General features: G+C 36.3%; 1 protein-coding gene across 1 annotated transcript in view; it reads right to left on the reverse strand.

The window, feature by feature from the left end:
- epha4l (eph receptor A4, like) overlaps positions 1-18092 on the reverse strand; it is a 55662-nt gene extending 37570 nt beyond the window's left edge. Inside the window, exons 1-3 of the mRNA XM_079822658.1 lie at positions 17910-18092; positions 17060-17127; positions 8965-9628 (exon numbers count right to left, since the gene is read on the reverse strand). Coding sequence (XP_079678784.1) covers positions 8965-9628; positions 17060-17127; positions 17910-18006 — 829 coding nt within the window. The 5' untranslated portion in view covers positions 18007-18092. The remainder of the gene's footprint in view (positions 1-8964; positions 9629-17059; positions 17128-17909) is intronic.
- Positions 18093-19978: the final 1886 nt, after the last annotated feature.

Consider the following 19978-nt stretch of genomic DNA (forward strand, 5'->3'; position numbering starts at 1 on the left):
GAGCTCCTGAGAGCGACCCATTCTTTCACAAATGTTTGTAGAAGCGTCTGCATGCCTAGGTGCTTGATTTTAAACACCTGTGGCCATGGAAATGATTGGAACACCTGAATTCAATGATTTAGAGGGGTGTCCCAATACTTTTGGGAATATCGTTTATATATACACACTTTTAAATATGGGATTTTATGAAAAATGCATGACTTTTGAAGACTTGAAATACACTGTGTCATGTATGAAAAATGTTATGCTTAATTTTTGTCACTTAAATTTAGAAATAAAAAGTTTACTAAATATTTCTCAGCATGAGGGTGAGTAGGTGATGTTAGGGTGCACTTTCTCTTTAAGAGAGCTGAATCAGAGCTGAATTTGACTGAAACGAGAGAGGGAAATCCAGGTCAGCCGAGGCAACACGTCTCCTGTCGTTCCCTTGTAAGACTTCCAGAGAGTCCATTAAGTCTGGTTAATATAAGGGACTGTCAGCGGGCTGCAACATTATATCAATGTTACGGTGGTGCCGTCCCTCTCGCTTCTGTCATGCTCCTTTTAGAGGACCGTTGAGAGAGACAGTCGGAGATAAAGAAGTGAGGGAACAGAACACCATCCAGACCAGAAACCGCTCTCAACACCTCAGTAATGATGTTCGACTCATACACACAGGACTCTTTCTATCAGTTTCCTCTGGTGAGGAACTGGGTTGGGTTGTCCCAAGCTCTTTCAGGCAGAGGTAAACTCTGACCTGTTCCTTTTAGCCTGGTGTGTGGTTAAACCGTTCAGGCATGTCGGAGAAAAAAAAAAAAAAAAAGGAGGACACAAAAAGCTGGAACACGAAACATAGTTCTACACCGACTTTCCCTCAGCTCAAATAAATGACACGAGGAAAAAAAGCACAAGGAAAGTGATGAAGGTGAGAGGGATTGATTCCTTCCGCTCCGGTCCTTTCCTTCATTACCCAGAGGAAATTTTATGGCTAAGAGATTGTTCGTTCATAGCTCAGATTAGATCAAGCAAAAACTTAAGCCATAATAGCCACATGAACTTCATTTATAACACTACTGCAAAACTTTTTTTAAATAAATATAAAAAAAATGTAGGAGTTTTATGTGGTGATTCATAAATTACAATGGGAGTCGGGACAACAGACCCAGCATTTGCAACGTGTAATTTTTTCGGTCCTCTGCGATGGGTCTCATCACATCTGTGACATTGACCAATATGAGCACAGCAGCTCTTCCACACATACAGCTTTCAAACATGCCGACATGAAAGAGAAACAATGGCTTTGGTGCTGCTAGGTGGAATAATGCAATGGAGGAACAGATTGTGGAGCTATGGCAACAATACTCATGACTTTATTATGTTTTCTCGACGAGTGAAAAAAAGATAAATGCTGGCGAACAACAGCGGAGATTCTTCAGCAACCCAGTGAGTACTGGAATTAACTAGGGATGCACAGATATCAACATTTTGGCCAATAGGGCCTACTCTTTATTTTTGAAAGCCGAAAACAGATATATTGGCAGATAAATCTAAATCCAATCAAAAAAATACAAATAAAAATTTTTGAGTGACTGATTACAAAAACAAAAGTCTCACCATTAAAAGCCATGTCCCAAGCACACAACCATAATGTTCTCATTATAATTTTTGTAGTCTATATGACAGACTTGCACTGCACATGTTGCACTTCTGTATTTTCCTTTTTGAAGTGATTTCAATCGTATTTCAAGCAATTCAAAACCATCATGTTGAACAGTGCGTATCTGAAGTTTATCAGCTGAAGGAATAATCCATTATTTATCGGCTTTAGGATATCGGAGAGATTTTCTTATCGGTAACATTAAAAATGAACATATATGGGCCGATACCGATATGGTGGCATCCCTAGAATTAGCATTAGGCTAGTACAACCATTTTTTGTTAACGTTCTTGTTTCCAGAAGTCAGTCGTTAGTTTCACCTTCTCGATGACATCACGCACGTTGTGGTCGGGAAGCAACTTGTAGTCGGACATGTTTCTTGTCCACGACGCAAAAAGAATTTAGGACTCAAAAATCGCATAATCTTACAGGGACGAACATAACATAAAAAAATTGTGTAGTCTGAGCTCTCACGCTGCAAAAAATGCTTTTCTTATTTAGTATTTTTGTCTTGTATCCAGTCTAAATATCTAAAAAAAATTAAATCAAGAAGCATTTACCAAATAAGTAAAATGACATAAGATATTTTTTTATATTTTTTATATATATCTTACCCCATTGGCAGATAATTTAGCTTATTTTAATTTTGATTATTTCCCCCCAGAAAACTAATATCAAAGGACTAATATCTAATATCTTATGTCATTTTACTTATCTATTAAAAGCATCTTGATTTAAGAATTGATATTTGGACTGGAAACAAGTAATTACATTATTTTAAAATGTAAATGTAAATATGTGTGTATGTGTGTGTGTATTATACATACATACATATATATATATGTATGTATTCGGTAGGAGTTCAGTACAGCAGTTTTACAAAATTGCTTTTTGCTTTTACTGAAAACATTGCGTCTCCTTAAAATAATTCAATTATAACTAAAAGTTTCTTAAAGATAATGCTGTAAACTATATAGGGAGCCCTTACTTGCACATTACTATAATATTAAATTATTAACCTAAATTCAGTTGCTATTTATTTTTAGATATAATAATCAACACTCAAATAACACATTGTATGCAAACATGTAAACTTCACATAAGGCAGTTGTTGCATTAACTTCTAAATCTAATTTTAAAATTGTGTTTTTTCTCTAATTCGTTGTTGAAATCATTTAGCCAACACAGTGACTGTCATTTTCACGATGGATTCATTTATACACGCATTAAATAATCAATACATCACTAACAGGTTATGTAGAATATAATGAATATATAGGCCAATATAGTGCATATATTTAGCGAAAGAGTTCGTGGACACGCTGTGGACACTGAATGACTTCTGAGGTAAATGTAATGCAACATGACATTGTTTAAAAGCTGTTTTATTGACGTCTTTCCGCGATTGAAACACTTATTGAGTGATTACACGACATATGATATGTTTCAGTAAGTTGTAATATATCCTTAACATATATTAATTCATGTTTATTCTTTAGGAAGAGATGATCATTTTTAAAATGTGTATTTATTATAAAAAAAATGTATTATATACATTTTAACAACTGGTGCCTTTTTTCAGGAGAAAACTCTCAGAAGCAGGAGATGTTTCAAAAGAAAATCTCAATTAGTTTTGCTCTCCATGGTCTCACTGCCAGGAGAAACTATTGAGATTTTAAAGAGATTGCATTTGCAGGCCAAGCCAACAGTAGTGCAACTGTCCTGGAAGAGACAGAACAAAGAATATATTGCTCTATTTTTCATACAAATGTATATTTTATTTTATAATTCTTTATAGGTGTAATTTAATCCAATTTAAAGATTCTAATTAGCAATCTACTATCACTTCTAAAACTCTGTAATATTTCTTCTGCTTAATCTTACATAAGTATAAATCCCTATTTGTTCTCCCTTGAAAAACATCTCTTTCTAAAAAACAATTGAGACTGTAAAGATGTATCTGTCCTGTGGGTGTTGTTGATCATGCAACAGGCCGCTTTAAATCACACAGAACAAACAGCAGCTTCGTCCCCCATCGGGCCCATATAGAGACCAGGAGCCGAGATCACAGCTCCCGAGTCTCCATGGCATCCTGTGGAACCCCAGCTGTCAAGAGTTTTGATGTCTTAATAAATTTCTCTTCTCCAGCTGTCAGCCAAGCGTCAGAGATGGATGAAAGAGTCAGTGACCTTTGACCTGGCCCAGACCTCTTCTTCAGCTCCCCCCGGTGAACCCCCAAAACTCTCACAGAACCCCGAGACTCTATTGCAACTGCAGATTCCTTTCAGTACAACGTCAGCCCTGAAGAAGCCCAACAATAGAGTCGGCCGCATCCCACAGATAGTCTCACATGCAATGCAACTCTACAGAAGAAACTAGTAAAGTAATGCATTGCTTTTTTCACACTGTACTGTAAATACCGAGGTCACTTCTTCAAAATAATAACATACATTTACTTTTTAAATGTTTTTAGAAACCAACTGTCCTCATGCAGACCTATACAGTGTGAGATGATCTATTGTTAGACATGGCTATATGCTGTGCAAAAGTCTCACGTTTCACATTTGAAGTTTTCGCTTCATTTTCAAGTAAATGAAAGCAGTGATATAATGGTAAAAAAAAAAAAAAAAAAAAAAAAAAAAACTGTCCACAGTGAAACCAAAAAAAAAAAAACTAACATATGCAAGTCAAACAAAGCATTTCCATTTTGAAAAGAGGGTCTCAACAAGCTGATGATGACAAAAAGTAATGCAACTGTGTTACTTTGAAAAGAATTGTATTATAAAAATTATTTAAAAAAAATATATGTATATAAAAAACATGTATATAAGTACCGTCCAAAAATTTACTATTTGTAATGTTTTTGAAATAAATCTCTTATGCTCATCAAGCTCATATGCTCATCAAGCCTGCATTTATTTGATCAAAATTACAGAAAAAATGTAATATTGTAAAATATTAATACAATTTAAAATAATGGTTTTCTATTTTTATATTTTTTAAAAGGACCCACTTTATATTAGGTGGCCTTAAATACAATGTACTAACATTCAAATTAATAATTTGATACAATGCACTAACATTCAAATTAATAATTTGATACAATGCACTTATTGTGTACATACATGTTTTTACATTATACTTACATTTGAAAAATTACCAGCATGTTATTACATCTGTAATTCATTTCTGTAGTTGCATTTATAATTACACAGTTGACACTTCCCTTACACCTAAACCTTAAACTTACCCACCACACCTGTCATTAACTTTACCCATATCCACCTCAATATCAGCAAAAGTGTTTTGCAATACAATATGAACACAGTACATTGTACTTATTTTTTGATGTACATAGTAGTTAAGGCCACCTAATATAAAGTGGGACCCTTTAAAATATTATTTATTTCTGTGATGCAAAGCTGAATTTTCATCAGCCATGACTCAAGTCTTCAGGTGTCACATAATCCTTAAAATCATTACAATTGTGTTTTTTGTAACTCAGTTATTAATTGACGTTGGAAACAGTTGTGCTGCTTAATATTTTTTTGCAACCTGTACTTTTTTCAGGATTCATTGATGAATAAACCGCATTTATTCAAAATATAAATCTTTTCTAACAATATCAATCTTTAATATAATTTTTTTTTAACAATTTAACACTTCCTTGCTGATTAAAAGTATTATTTTCTTTCAAAAAAAGAAAGAAAAAGACTTTTGAATGGTAGTGCATATTGTTACAAAAGATTCAAATACCATCAATACTCATGAAAGCTAATAATCTGAATAACTAATAATCTGCCTGTAGCATCATTTTTCAAAGAAAATTCAACTCATCTTGGACTTGACGCACACTTAAGGAAACCTGAAGCAGCTCCAGATGACTGCACTTGCGGCCTGAGCGAGAACGTAACCTTTGATCTGTGACCTCTCGGGGCAAAGGTCAAGGGTGGCGCCGGCTTTCCCTCATCATCACGATGGAAACCACGCAAAGTGTTTGCAGTGCGTCTTTGCGGCACATCTACAAATAGCAGCACATGTCTAGAAGTCATTACGCACAAGAGAAGTCCGACTTTCCCTTTTCTCTGTCAACACTTCTGTGTGATGTGTATTTATTATTGTCACAGGCTCTTATTTGGCTTGATCTATGGCAGAATGAAATGTCAGTTTTAAAGATAATTACATTTTTTCTCCTCCACAGATCCATTCATCACACTCACGGCCCTCTGCCATTTTTAGATTCTTGATAACATGTCTCAACTCATTCCATCTTTCTGTCACGATCCCTCTCTCTCTCACACACACACATCCACAGTGAGTCACATCCTATTATGTGGCATGAAGTTTCCAAAAATCTGTTAATTACAAAGTCCAGAGCCGAACTAGTATGATTATAATGAACTTAGTTCCGTGAGAACGCTTGGTTGAGGACAGCACTCTTCTCTCTTCTACTCGGCGTTTGTAATCAAGATCTCTTGTTCTCACGTAACAGTCTCATGGGAGGAGCGATCTCAGTCCTCCTTATTACACAACCACAAACACAAACACTGATAAACCAATCAGAAGTGCTATTATTACCAGCTGATGAAAGACACTTGCTTGAGAGAAGGCAAAAGACGGACGGACGGAAGTGGTATTACAATAAATTAAAAATCCAAAGAAATTCATATAACTGCAATGATAGAATAGAAAAGCTTTGAAAATAGTTTAAACGAAACTTTATAGAATGCAACAGTCACCACCCTTTTTCAGCAGCCCTTTCCCATTTTTCCCCAAGTCTTCATTAAAGAGTTATAAGCCAAGTCAACCTGCTCTTAGATGAATTACAACATTACAAACTTTGATTCGAAGCAAAAAAGTATTTTGAAAATCGGACAAAAAGACAAAAGGCTACAATCCCATGAAGCATTCCGAAAGACAATCACATAACAAAAAATATGGATAAATACCAAAATTTTTATTCGAATATGCTGAGTATATATCATTAAAGGAATTTTACGGCTTTCAGTGTTTCCACTGTTATACGGTAGGGGCGATATTACACATCTTCTGGAAGAGTACAGAATCTCCTGATCAAAACACAGCCGAAGAAGAAGCGGAAACAAACGATAGCATATGTAAGCACATGTATAAGTAAAATAACATGATCATAGGGCTGTAACGATTTGACCAAAAATAAAAACCTTGATTAATTGAGCATTTTACCTCGATTACGATTAATGAACGATTATGTTGCTTTTTTTTTGTTTTCATTTTTTGCCCTCGTAAGGTTGAGTAATTTCCTGATAAGGTTTTTACTGTATATATTTTCTACAATTAAAGGTGGAATTTTTTTTTTTCTAATGAAAAAGTGCATTTCTTTGTGATTTTAAAACACTTGAAGGAAACTGTTCACTTTCAGCAGTTATTGTCTATGAGGCAGATTTCTGCTTGTTGTACTTCAGATACAGATACATTAACACAGTAGGCCTACATTACATTTATTTGAATGAATTAATGAGAGAGTGATTGTGTGTGAATTACTCATATCGTCTCTATTCATTATGAAGCTGTGGTTTGTACTTAGCCTACTTCAAAGGTATTCAAATATATGCTATAACGGTTGAGTTTCTAAGCTACTTTAGTGACTTTACTTTAGTCACAGGACAGGTTGACACTGCGTTTCTGCACTGCTCTCTGCGCGCGATCTTCACGTGATGTGCGAGCTTCTGTCTGAGTGTTCGTTTGTCACAATATATCAGGCATTAGTTCAACATAGCTAATACACATCTGATGGTCTAAACTCGCTTTAATGTTCAAACTGGCAGGGCTTAAAACACATACAAATGACAAAGCTTTGTGAGGACGCAGTTGAGGATGCGCGCGCATTGTCAGAGACGCGACACGGCTCGGCTCTCTGTGTCACAGAAAGAAGCTGAGCACTGAACGGATACGTATTATTTTTGAATAGTGCACAATCGCTTTAAATGTTGAAACTGGCACGCCTTTAAACGCATTTACTTGACAAACTTTATGTGCACGAAAGTGAAAGCGATCTGGCTTTGGGGCTTGCGCGCGCCGTCTGTGTGTGTGTGTGTGTTTGTTTGTCGGCGGCAGCGCGTATAGGCTATAAGAACGGTGATTAACTGACCTGTAACTGTGTAAAACATGCAGTTACTATAGTGAGTCTGGGCATCTATAAACACAGATAACTGCTCTTGCATCTCTGTGTGCCTGCAAACTGCACTTGATGTGACTGACGGGGCGGAGTCACGTGAAAACCGAAATAGACGACATGGGAATAATACGCCGGTTAGAGGTTCTGAATGTCGGTTTTGGTTATTTTTCGATTAATCGTACAGCCCTACATGATCATCAACATTAACGAGTGTGTAAATCAAAACTGCCCAATGTTAAAGATTGAAATGTCGACCCAGGACGAGCTACAGGACCGTGAAGCTTTGGGGGTGTTGATGGATTCGATCTACCCCATCTGTGTTTTGATCATTATCTTTGACAAAAACACATTATTCTCCGCTTTTTTGCTCAAAAATGCTGGCGCTGACTGGTAACTTTTTAAAAAAAAACACTGTCAGGGAAAGAGTTAAGTAGTGTGAGAACATAGAGAAACTGACTCTACGTCATGGGAGTGGGCGAGCGCTAAAGAGTTTTTAAAAAGAGATTTACTTGTCGTGATTTTCTGATAGGTGGATATTTCTTTGCAGAATCATGGGTAAAGTAGTTTATCATCCCCAGGAATAATAATGGCTAATGGCTTCAACAAAAGCATATACCATAACTTGATTATTAATCTTATAGCACAGTAGGTCTGTCTTTATAAGTTAGTATTAAAAATGAATGCTACTATGGAGAAAATATGGATTTTTTTTTTCTTGACTGTTGCACTGTAAAGGCTTTATGCCGAACATCACATGAACAGACCGGAAAACTGGTTTCATTGCATCCGCTTGATGGAGAAAGTGTTAACGGCAGCATGAACTGACTGTGATATCTATGGACTTTCATGTAAAAAAAGATAAACTTTTATATGTCAGCCAGCATATCAAATGAACATTGGTTTTACTCATATTTAATAGTCGTATTGAGAAAAACAGCTCTATTTGTAACGTAGCATGTTCAAAAGACCTGTACCGGAAGCAATGTGACCTGTTTTACAGTTTGTTGTCCATAACCCGCATAGGCCAGAGAGAATAACAAAACAATCAACTTCCTGTGGGTGTGGCCAATTCAATTCAAAATTCCAACTAAATTTAAAACCTAAAATTTGCCCTAGTTCTAAAAATAAAAAAAATTGCCCTAGTTAGACTGTAACATTGAAAGTGTCTTACCCTGACATTGCTCATTCCGCTCCTCATATCCAGGGTTACACAGACAATTCCCGATGGGCACCAGCCACTCTCCGTCTGCACCGCAGTACATTTTGGGAACCTCCTGCTCTTCCGAATTATTCACACAGGAGCCGCGCACCTCCACCAGGGATGACGTGTCCGCCCCAGTTACGGTGTCAGGAAACTGCGCTAGGTTCCTCACGGCTAATGGACACTTTTTGTAAAACACACGAACAGAAACCAGTGCGATACAGGCCCCTACATCCTGGAAGGCCAGATAGAAGCCAGTGTGGCTCAGAGCGCCGACATCCCGAACCTCAGTGTTCAGCTTCATGATCCGATCACCAATATCCACCTGCGTGAAGCTCTCGTCCGCCGCCACCGTGTCAATCTTAGCAAAGCGGCTCTCGTGAGCGTACCGCTCGTTATCAGAGTCAGACTCCAGGTAGTAGAGGTTGAACGTCTCTTTGCAGGTGCCGATGACGCCGGGCAGGCTGTTACAGTCACGCAGGGTGAATTTAATCTCGATGTAGATACGCTGGGCCGGGCCACGCTGTATCCAGTGAGTCCTGAGCCAATTGTTCTGACTGGGCTCCATTACATTACACACCTGGTATGTTCTGATGGGGATGTTCTTCTCGTCCATGATGCTCACCTCTTCCCACTGCATGAGACGGCACAAGAACAATGTTAGAAACGAGAAGAAAATTAAGAAAGTCATTTATTTATTAAATCTTCTCAATGTCAAATTGAAATCTTTTAATTGCAAGGTATACTGAACATTGATTTTTTTTTTTTTTCTAACTAAAACATATATGCATATATATTTTTACTTATTCCATGACAACTCTTGGAGTGTTTGGCATGCTAATGGGTCTGACAATCTTGATCTACACAGGTGGAGCTGGAGAAGGTGGAGGGTTTCTGAAAGCATGCTGCAAACTACTACAACAAATGCTGACCAAGTATTTTAAAGTTGAGCAGCGAGCTCATTGGCTACTGATACAGCAGGAACCAATCAACTGTGCCCTATAGAAAATGATGTGATTGAATAAAATGTAATGAGATAAAAAATACAGTCTACCATGAAATAATGACAAAAACACGTCTTTCTACTGAGTTGTCCTTTTCCGTTTCACAAATTTTTTTTTACTGAATCAGAAACAGCGCATCCAGTTTGAAGCCATTCACGAACACATGAGTTAGTTATGCTTTTAATCAATTTACTCACAAAGTCAAAGATAAAATACGAAGCAAATAAATGACAATGAAAATTATTTAATTTCACATGTGAGTTTTTTTTTTTTTTGTCAATTGCACTTTAAAAGGACAGTTCAAACAAAATTGAAATTCAGTCATTATTTACTCACCCTCATGTGGTTCCTAATCCGCAAGACTTTCGTTCATCTTCGGAACACAAATTTTATATTTTTGATGAAATCTGAGAGCTTTCTGTCCCTACACTGACAGTCGACACAACTCAACAACGCTTCAAAAAGTTCAAAAAGAGATCGTAAAACGAATCCATATGAATTGGGCGGTTTAGTCAAATTTTTCTGAAGAGACACGATCACTTTATATGATAAACAGATTGAATTTACGCTTTTATTCACATATAAACATTGATCAGCGAACATAAACAACCGAACCTGAACCAAACTTTATTGATGCGCAAGAACAAACCTCATTGGTTTTTGAAGAAGCTCAAACATGCTGTGTAACACACGATAATGAACCTCATTGGTTCTTGAGGAAGCTCAAATGTTCTGCGTAACATGAGAATGAACCTCATTGGTTCTTGCGGAAACTCAAACGTGAGGCGTAACACAAGAATGAACCTCATTGGTTCTTGCACTTCAACATGCTTGAGCTTCAGTTTACCACAACTGATGTGTGAGTTGATCAATGTTTATATGTGAATAAAAGCCTAAATTCAATCTGTACCTCATGTAAAGCGATCGAGAATCTTTTTTGAACTTTTTGAAGCGTCAAAGTGATAGTCACCTAGCTGTCTACGGAGGGACAGAAAGCTCTCAGATTTAATCAAAAAGATCTTCATTTGTTTTCCGAAAATGAACATAAGTCTTATGGGTTTAACACAACATGAGGATGAGTAAAATATTTTTTTTATTACTATCCCTTTAAATGTATTTTATTACTTTTTTGCTTATTTATTTGATTTTCAATAAATGGAAGAAGGTTATTTTGTCAACCAGCTATGGTACAACTCCTGATGAAACCAATAGATTTTTTCAGTTTCCGGTGACATGAAAACAGAAACGATCCCAACTTGAGCATCCCTATAAAAACTGATGACAAGTGGTTGACAGCTTAAAGTATGGTACTCATCAGACTCCCAAGAAACAGAAAACAACCGACCATTTAACTAAACAAACATGAGGTCATCCAGAGTGAAAACGGGATTGAACCATGTGAAGCTGTAGGGTAAATGTAGATCTAAAACATAACATCTGTTCCCCTCTTACAGGCTTGAGTATAAGTTTGCCTGAACTAACCTCAGAAAATCCCTACTATTCTTCTTCTTCTTCTTCGACTAGCCTCAGATACAATAACAACTCTAGACAGTCATTAATGTTGCACAGCCTAACACTTCTCAGCGTCTGCTAAACCAGAACTACAGCCACTGATTGGACTCATTGAGTTTTCATCATCTAATCAGCAGTAATGACTTTTATTACAGCAAATGAACGCCATCTAAACACATTCTAATACCCAAGAGTCTGACTGGGTATCACATATTAACTTACATTACCGGTTAAAAGCTTGGAATAATTGACATTTTTTAATGTTTCTGAAAGAAGTATCTTATGCTCACCATGGCTGAATTTAATTAATAAATTTTTTTTTAAATGCGGCAATATTGCGAAATATTTTTACAATTTTAAAAAAACTTTTTTCTATTTTTTATATATATTTCAAAATGTAATTTATTCCTGTGATCAAAGCTGAATTTTCAGCATCATTACTCCAGTCATCAGTGTCACATGATCCTTCAGAAAGTCTTCTAATAAGATGATTTAAAAATAAATAAATGAATACCATGAAAAGTTTGGAATAATTAAGATTTAAAATATATATATTAATCCTTTTATTTAATTTTTTTTATTGAAATAAATGTGGCCATGGTGAGCATAAGATACTTCAAAGGGAAAATTATTAATGCACAAACACTACAAAAAAAATCTGAATTATGTGCATTAATAATTTTCCCTCTGAAGTAGGGCTGCATAATTAATCGAATTTGTAAACGTGATTACAATTACGGATGCCACAATTATGTAATCGTTCAATAAAATGTAATTGCAATTACAAAAAAAAAAGTCCACTTATATTATTCTGTTTACTTTATGTGTTTTTTTTTTTCTTTCTACAGGTTATCTTAAGTTTTTTTTAGTATAACATTATAAAACAATGCATATTTTTCCTTTTTTTAATTAAAGAAACCAAACCAATGTATATTTGACTTTTGAGGCTTAATGCTATAGAATAATCTTAATTAATAATCGCAATTACCTTGTGAAATATATTTTAAAATTTAAAAGATTTGCATCATCATTACTCCAGGGTTCAGTGTCACATGATCCTCCAGAAATTCTTCTAATACGATGATTTAAAAAATAAATAAATACCATTAAAAGTTTGGAATAATTCAGATTTTTTGTAATGTGTGTTTTTTTTTTAAAATCATTATATTTACATTTTTATTGAAATAAATGCAGCCATGGTGAGCATACGGTACTTCAAAGGGCAAATTATTAATGCACATACACTACCATCAAAAGTTTGGAAAAATTAAGATTTTTTGTAGTGTATGTGCATTAATAATTTGCCTTTTGAAGTACCATATGCTCACCATGGCTGCATTTATTTCAATAAAAATAAAACATTCAAAAGCAGGAATATTGTGAATTTTTTTTTTTTATTTAAAATAATTACTTTCTATTTTTATACATTTCAAAATACAATTTATTCCTGTGATCAAAGCTAAATTTTCAGCATCATTACTCCAGTCTTCAGTGTCACATGATCCTTCAGAAATCCTTCTAATATGAGGATAAAAAAAAAAAAGTAATTATTCCAAAGTTTTGATGGTAGTGCATTAATAATTTGCCCTTTTATTGATTCAGCACACGATTTTATCCAAATGTGCACATCTCAGTTAATAGGCACAGATCGAATTACAATTTTACCAAGTGATTAGCAACAAAAAAAAAGAAAACATCTGTCAAAAATGTATTGCCTCAAATATGCACTGTGTAGTAAGTAATGTCCACTGAATGCATATGCACAATACCAATGTAATATTTTTCATTTCTGCCTATCATTAGCCAGAGTCCCACAAAGACCCTCCTGACGGCCCTTAATAATCTCCAGGAATTATTCACCATGCGCTAAACCTAATTGAGCGCTTGTGAGATAATAAGACTGACAGCAATCTGGCATCCGTCAGGGACCGTGATTGTCTCCGTTCGGCTCGTCCCTTCATCCGTGTAACTACGGAGGCCCAGAGGAGCAGCGCAGAGATAAGAGCCCGGAGCTGCCGATAGCAGGACGAGAGGAGAATAGGGCTAATTGGCCGTATTAAAGTCTGAATACCCGCCCACCGTCCGTGCCAAAGGCCTGTCCATCACGGGGAAGATCACAGAGGGAGAGGAACTCAGGAGCTCAATGAAACTTGGATCGATGCGAAAGGAAGCCGAGCTGCTCTGCAATGAAAGGGAATTCTGTGTGTTTTATTGAATCGCTGATTTGGTAATTTAGCTGCACCTGATCTGATGATGTTAAACGGCTAATTGGTGATGAGGGGCTCCGAACAGCGCAGAGATCCCAAGAAGCATACATTATCGGACAGAACCCGCTGACCCCCTCGATCTGAAATCTCTCTCACACACACACACACTCAAACAGACCTTTTCTCTGCCTCTGGGTTGCCAAGTCTCTCCCCCCTACCTCTTTTGAGAGAAAAGGGATAGAGTTTCCTAACAAAGGGCATTTCTGTCTCCCTCCACTATTTAGGAAATTTGACGCCCGTCGCTGTAACCTAGCTTTCCAAATTTACATCCGAGAGAAGTGGAGAGGGCTGGGTGATCTCATTCGTATTTGGAGGTATTCATACGTGAGAGGAACAATTTTGGACACTGAAACGGAGAATATCAACATGCTGACAGCTTCAGAAACGTAAACGCATATACATACGATATGTAAAAGTCTATATAAAATCCCTTTGGTTATACTGAAACGGTGACTTAAAGGGATAGTTCACCCAAAAAAGAAAATTCTGTCATTAATTACTGACCCTCATGTCCTTCCGAAAATGCTATTTTTGATGAAATATGAGAACTTTCTAAACCGTTCAATTCGGATCAGTTTTACGATCCCTATATGAACTTTTTGAAGCATCAAAGTGGTAGTAGTGTAGCTGTCAATGGAGGGACAGAAAGCTTTCAGATCTCGTCAAAAAGATCTTCATTTGTGTTCCGAAGATGAACGAAAGTCTTTCGGGTTTGGAACGACAAGAGGAAGAGTAATTAATGACAGAAGTTTCATTCTTTTGGGGGGAACTATCCCTTTAATACTCAAACACAATCCCATAGACTTGGTCGGCGTCGTTTCATAGCTGGGGGCGTGGCGTTGGGGCGGAGTCAGCGCGGGGGAAAAACACAATGTCAATTCCCCACAATGTAAATGGATGGTGTTAACCAAGTTTAGCCGCTGTAGAATCACTTTTGCCGCTCGACAGAGCAAGATATATAGAAAAACTGAACCTTATTGGGTCAGATTGTCCATTCAGTATCTGTGACTGATAAACGACCCAACGGAATCAATGGCCAGAGGTGTCATTTTCTCATCAAAATACTCCGGCCTGCTCCGCCGACCCCCATATAGGTATGACATGCCTACTTCATAAATCACCCAGTCTTTCCATGAAGACCTTAATTCAGTGTTCCTGAATTTAATGGATAAAAAGTATGTATTACATACATTTAACGTTTTAAAATGATCATAAAACGTGTCTTGTGCTATGAAATTGACATGTCAGTGTCACAATATTATTAGAATTACTGACAATAGCAACGTTTTTTTATTTACTTTTTTATAGCAACCGTCTTCATCAAAAGGCCGGGTGATTTATGAAGTAGCCTAGCTATTATGTTGTGTAATATTTGTGGGAGCAGCTGCATTCTGACGAGAAAATGTACAAGTGCTCATCAGCTTGAAGCACAACCCTTCCCATCACGAAATAAAGACTTTTGAATGTTTTGTACATTAATAAATTGAGTCCCGTGACAAGTATGACTTTATTGGCGTTTTGTTCAACAAATTTTTGTCATTGCAATTACTGAAATCTCTTTTTTAATCTTTACAATAACACCGGCATCATGCAGAGCAAATGTTTAATTGTAGTGGACGTATTGCACAGGCTTTCGGAATTGACAAACGGCTCCGTCTGTTTATTTGGCAGTATAAAACTTCAGATGAGGGTTTTTAACTTACTAGAGGTGCAGAACGCCACATGGCAACTTTTGGACTGCACCAAGCAAAAATCAATCGTAATTATTACAAAGACTAAAGATAAAGCGTTTAACGTGCATTCATTCTAATGGCTTGTTTTCCCCCACGGCATATGGCGGATATGACGTTTTGTGGGCGTTCCCAGTAATGCCGACCAAGTCTTTATAGCACTCAGTAATTGATGAGAAACTTTGCCAAAAAAGACAAATTTATTTATAAAAGAACTCCAGATGGGTCTAACAAAAATAGTCATCAGCACTCTTTGAAACTCTACAGAGTATAAAACAAAGATTAAAGCTGCAGTCTGTAACTTTTTGCGCTCTAGCGGTTAATAAACAGAACTGCATGCGTCTTGCGGAAGAACATTGCAGCCGGAGCTACTTCTCTCTGTTTATGTCTATGACGAGTCACGCAGGGACTGTGCTCCTCCACAGCGGCTCCTACCAGACCGGCCTGATATAGTCCCAATATAAACACTTATTATAAGTGTACCATAATGATTCAGGGTAAGACAAAAACACTGTTTGGAAAATGGATTCATGTTATACTTTCTCATTATATAATTTTTGTAAATCTTGAACACACACAAAAAAAGTTACGGACAGCAGCTTTAATTAAGCATGTTTTACCAGAAAATACTCTTTCAGTCTTTCTAATTAAAACGTTCATGTTTAATTCAATGTGTTACTTGTCATTATCTGATAAATTTAGCAGCAATTTCTAAGTGAAAATAGTTTCAAAGTAAATCCTACACTGGTTCAGCGTAATTTAATCATCAAAGCAGAAAATAATTTAACTGTTAGCACATCTGTAAATGTGTTAAATAATTGTGATGGTGTTTAACATCTTTAATTAATCTCATTTAATAATAATACAATGCAAATAACCAATTAATTAAACATCAAATGATTTGTTAACATCTGTACATCCTTTTAAAGGCATCCTTTTTAAATTTAATTTAGACGCTTTCATTACATTGATATTGTATCAGTAAAAATAAAGGTTCCAAAAGGGCGTTTTCACAGTGATGTCATAGAAGAACCATTCTGGGTTCCAAAAGGAACTCTGTTCAGTCAACAGAACCATTTTTTCTCTTAGTGTAAAGAACATTTTATCTTAATATTCTTTTTCCACTCTAAAGAACCTATAGTGCTATGGAAAAGCATGTTGAAGGTTCTTCATGGAACCATTGATGCAATAAAGAAGCTTTATTTTTAAAGGGATAGTTCACCCAAAATGTAATATTTCAAGATATTTTGAAGAACACTGGTCACCATTGACTTCCATTTTTCCTACTATGAAAGTCAATGGCTATCGTCAACTGTCTGGCTACCAACATCCTTCAAAATATCTTACAGAAATTCACACAGCTTTGGAACAGCATGGGTGAGTAAATGATGACAGAATTTTCATTTTTGGGTGAACTATCCCTTTAAGAGTGTTTTTATCTTACATTGATATTGTGTCGTATCTATCTAAACATATGGAAATGTGCTAGGACTATTCGTATGAATACTAAAGAGGTCAGGTTGGAGCGAGAGATGTTTTTTTTTTTACTCACCCCTCCTTCCGTCGGGCTGGCGACCCATGCCAGTTCTCCCTGCACTGATCTGGAATCCAGCAGCGGGACTGGAGGAGAAAAAGACAGAAGACTTGAGAATGAGATGGCCAAAGCGTGTGATTCTTACACATGGTGGAGAAAAGTGCTAGGATGAATTTAGAAGTCATAAATCTCTGATAAATAATGGCAACCACTGCAAACGACTCCAAAAAGTGTGCCAGACAAGTGCACAAGGGTTTGATCTAGTGAGAGAAGACTTGAGTAGGGAAATGGTTCATCATTAAACAATAGTAATTGACAAAGGAACGATCAAATTAAGAGACATTGAAAATTACTAAAAATTATTGTTCAACTAAAAGCACTCCAGACCACACAAGAGACCCTATAATAATTATAAAGCTCTTATTGTGAAGTGTGATATTATATGTAGGACAATGTTTATGTTTCCAGAAATCAAATTATTACTATATTATTCTTGTGACTGCAATACAAAAAAGTGCCAAGATAAAATTAAAGATACATGTCATTATAAATACTAATAAGGGAAAGGATAAACACAATGCTGAACAATTATAGATATAAACATATCTAAAATTTGTGCATATCTCCATGTATGAATAGTATTTTGTTTTTAAGCTGTTAACATGTCAATTGTCCTGCTGCGTGTATAGTAAGCTACATTATATTTCCATACATCACTTGCAACAAACTCCTTAAAAAAATGTAAGTAGGCTTTTCTTAATTTAAGTGGTTTGGTAACTGGCCACATCTCGTTAGTGTTTGGCTTGTATGTGCGCCTGAGTTTGACTTTGCGCCCTAAACTTTTCCTCTTTATCCCAACTCCTCTTACCTTCATTCGCCGGATGATTCCTCGGAGCGGACAGACCTGCACAAATCCCCAGGAAAAGCGAGGTGAGCGCGTAAATAATCCCGGCCCTGAGCGCCATTCGTCCTGTAACTGTCTCTCCGTTATTACTGTTTATTCCTCGTGCTGCTGCTCCGCGCGACTGAATCTGATCTTGAGGCGCACGAGACGCGCACTCAGCGAGCTCTGTTGGAGGGGGCGTGGCATTCTGTAGTGACGTACCCATCAATCAATCAAGAAAGAAGTGGTCATTTAAATTATATCTAAAATAATAATAATAATGTAAAAATGTCATGTATATATGTTATGCTTGTAGGTAAAAAAGAGTTAACAATTGCATAATGTTGGATGCAAATTACGCATTAATTTAATATGTGTATATGTAATATTTTATTTAAGTATAGTTATTATACCAATCTAATATTAATTTTAAAACATTTGTTTTAAATAACCTATTAAAAATATAATAGAAAATATTGCACTGTTTAAAAATATTTAAAAATATTTATCAACTAATAATATAAGGAATAAATAATGTGAATATATTAAATAATAAAAAGATAATGTGAAATATAAAAATAATGCTATTCAAACTATTGCAATATTATTATTATTATGAATAGTAGTAAAGTATTCGAGAATTCAGAAGAGCGGATGCTCAGTCTTGCTCATATGTTTATAATCTGTAAATGTTTATTCTGACTAAACGTAACTGTGACCTAATATTTTTTTAATGCTATTTTCATATTTTTATTCTTAGAATTTGTATTACTATGTTTTTGTTGTGTTTGTATTGTATATGTGCACTGGAAGCTTCAGCACCAAGACAAATTCCTTGTATGTGCAAGCACACTTTCTGATTCTGTTTCTTCGGGTCGATGAATTGTGCACTGATCTTATAGCGCCATCCAGTGTCCATTTTCCGACACGACAACAGGCCTAAGTAAAAACATAATTCCTTTCCCCACGCGCACACCAGCGCCAAATGAACCGTGACGTGGGCTGTTCTTTCATTTCTTTCATTCACTCTCGAGAGGGCGACGTGCCACATTCAAGACACAATAAAAGAAACCCAGCGAGTCAATATTAGACTGTTTGTGCTGAAAAGACACATTCTTATAGGGCATCTGTTTGGACTCAATACAGTATCCTGGGGCCTTACAGCAGGGACCCTCTGCATTTTATCATTCAACTCATTTTCTGTTTCATACTCATCTCAGTGTTAAGTAAAACGTTTGTATTGATTGAATTCCACCTGACACCTGGTTCCTCTCATGCATCCAGACGCTTCCTCAGGGTAATATGCTGTGGGAGATATTTCATCTCCAGCTGACTGAATCCAATAGTTTCCATGAGTGGATCCTGACCTCCATCGAGAGGGTCAGTAGCTGCTCTGTGGGCAGAGAGAGGCGGCGAGGCCCCTGGGGAACCTGTGGGACCTGTAGGTGTGAATGAGGGACAGCTGTAGCTTTATCTATCTTTTCAATCCATTCTGACCAGAGAGAAAGCCATTTTACCTCTCCCACTTTCTGTGGAATAAAGTAATGTTTAATTACCCACCATATTCCTAAAATTAACATCTGCACTGGACAAAATATTTAGCACTGTCTTTTATTCTTAATTTGAACACACACACACACACACACACACACACACACACACACACACAAACTGTTATTCATCCCAAAATATGAAATAAATGTCAAGAAAGCATTAAATTGAACTTTCTCATACATGTCGACCCATTGTTACAACATACATTTTATGTTTCAAAACAAATTATAAGTTTAGGTTTCTTGAAAATAATTACTTCAATTAATGTTTTGCAAGATAGAACAGCAGAATTTTTAGAATTAGAAGATTCTGCATTTGACCTGTTCCAAAAAAAACCATTTACAAATCTGAGAGGGTTTTGACATGTATCATGTATGATTGAGACTTGTTCCCCGTATAATTTTTCCTATATAATGCAACAACTGCTCAGAATGCAGAAGGAACCTTATAATTATACACTGCCATTTTTTATGTCAACAGGTTCCACGTAATTGGGTTAT

Source organism: Gobio gobio, assembly GCF_949357685.1.
Source record: "Gobio gobio genome assembly, chromosome: 8".
Taxonomy (NCBI): domain Eukaryota; kingdom Metazoa; phylum Chordata; class Actinopteri; order Cypriniformes; family Gobionidae; genus Gobio; species Gobio gobio.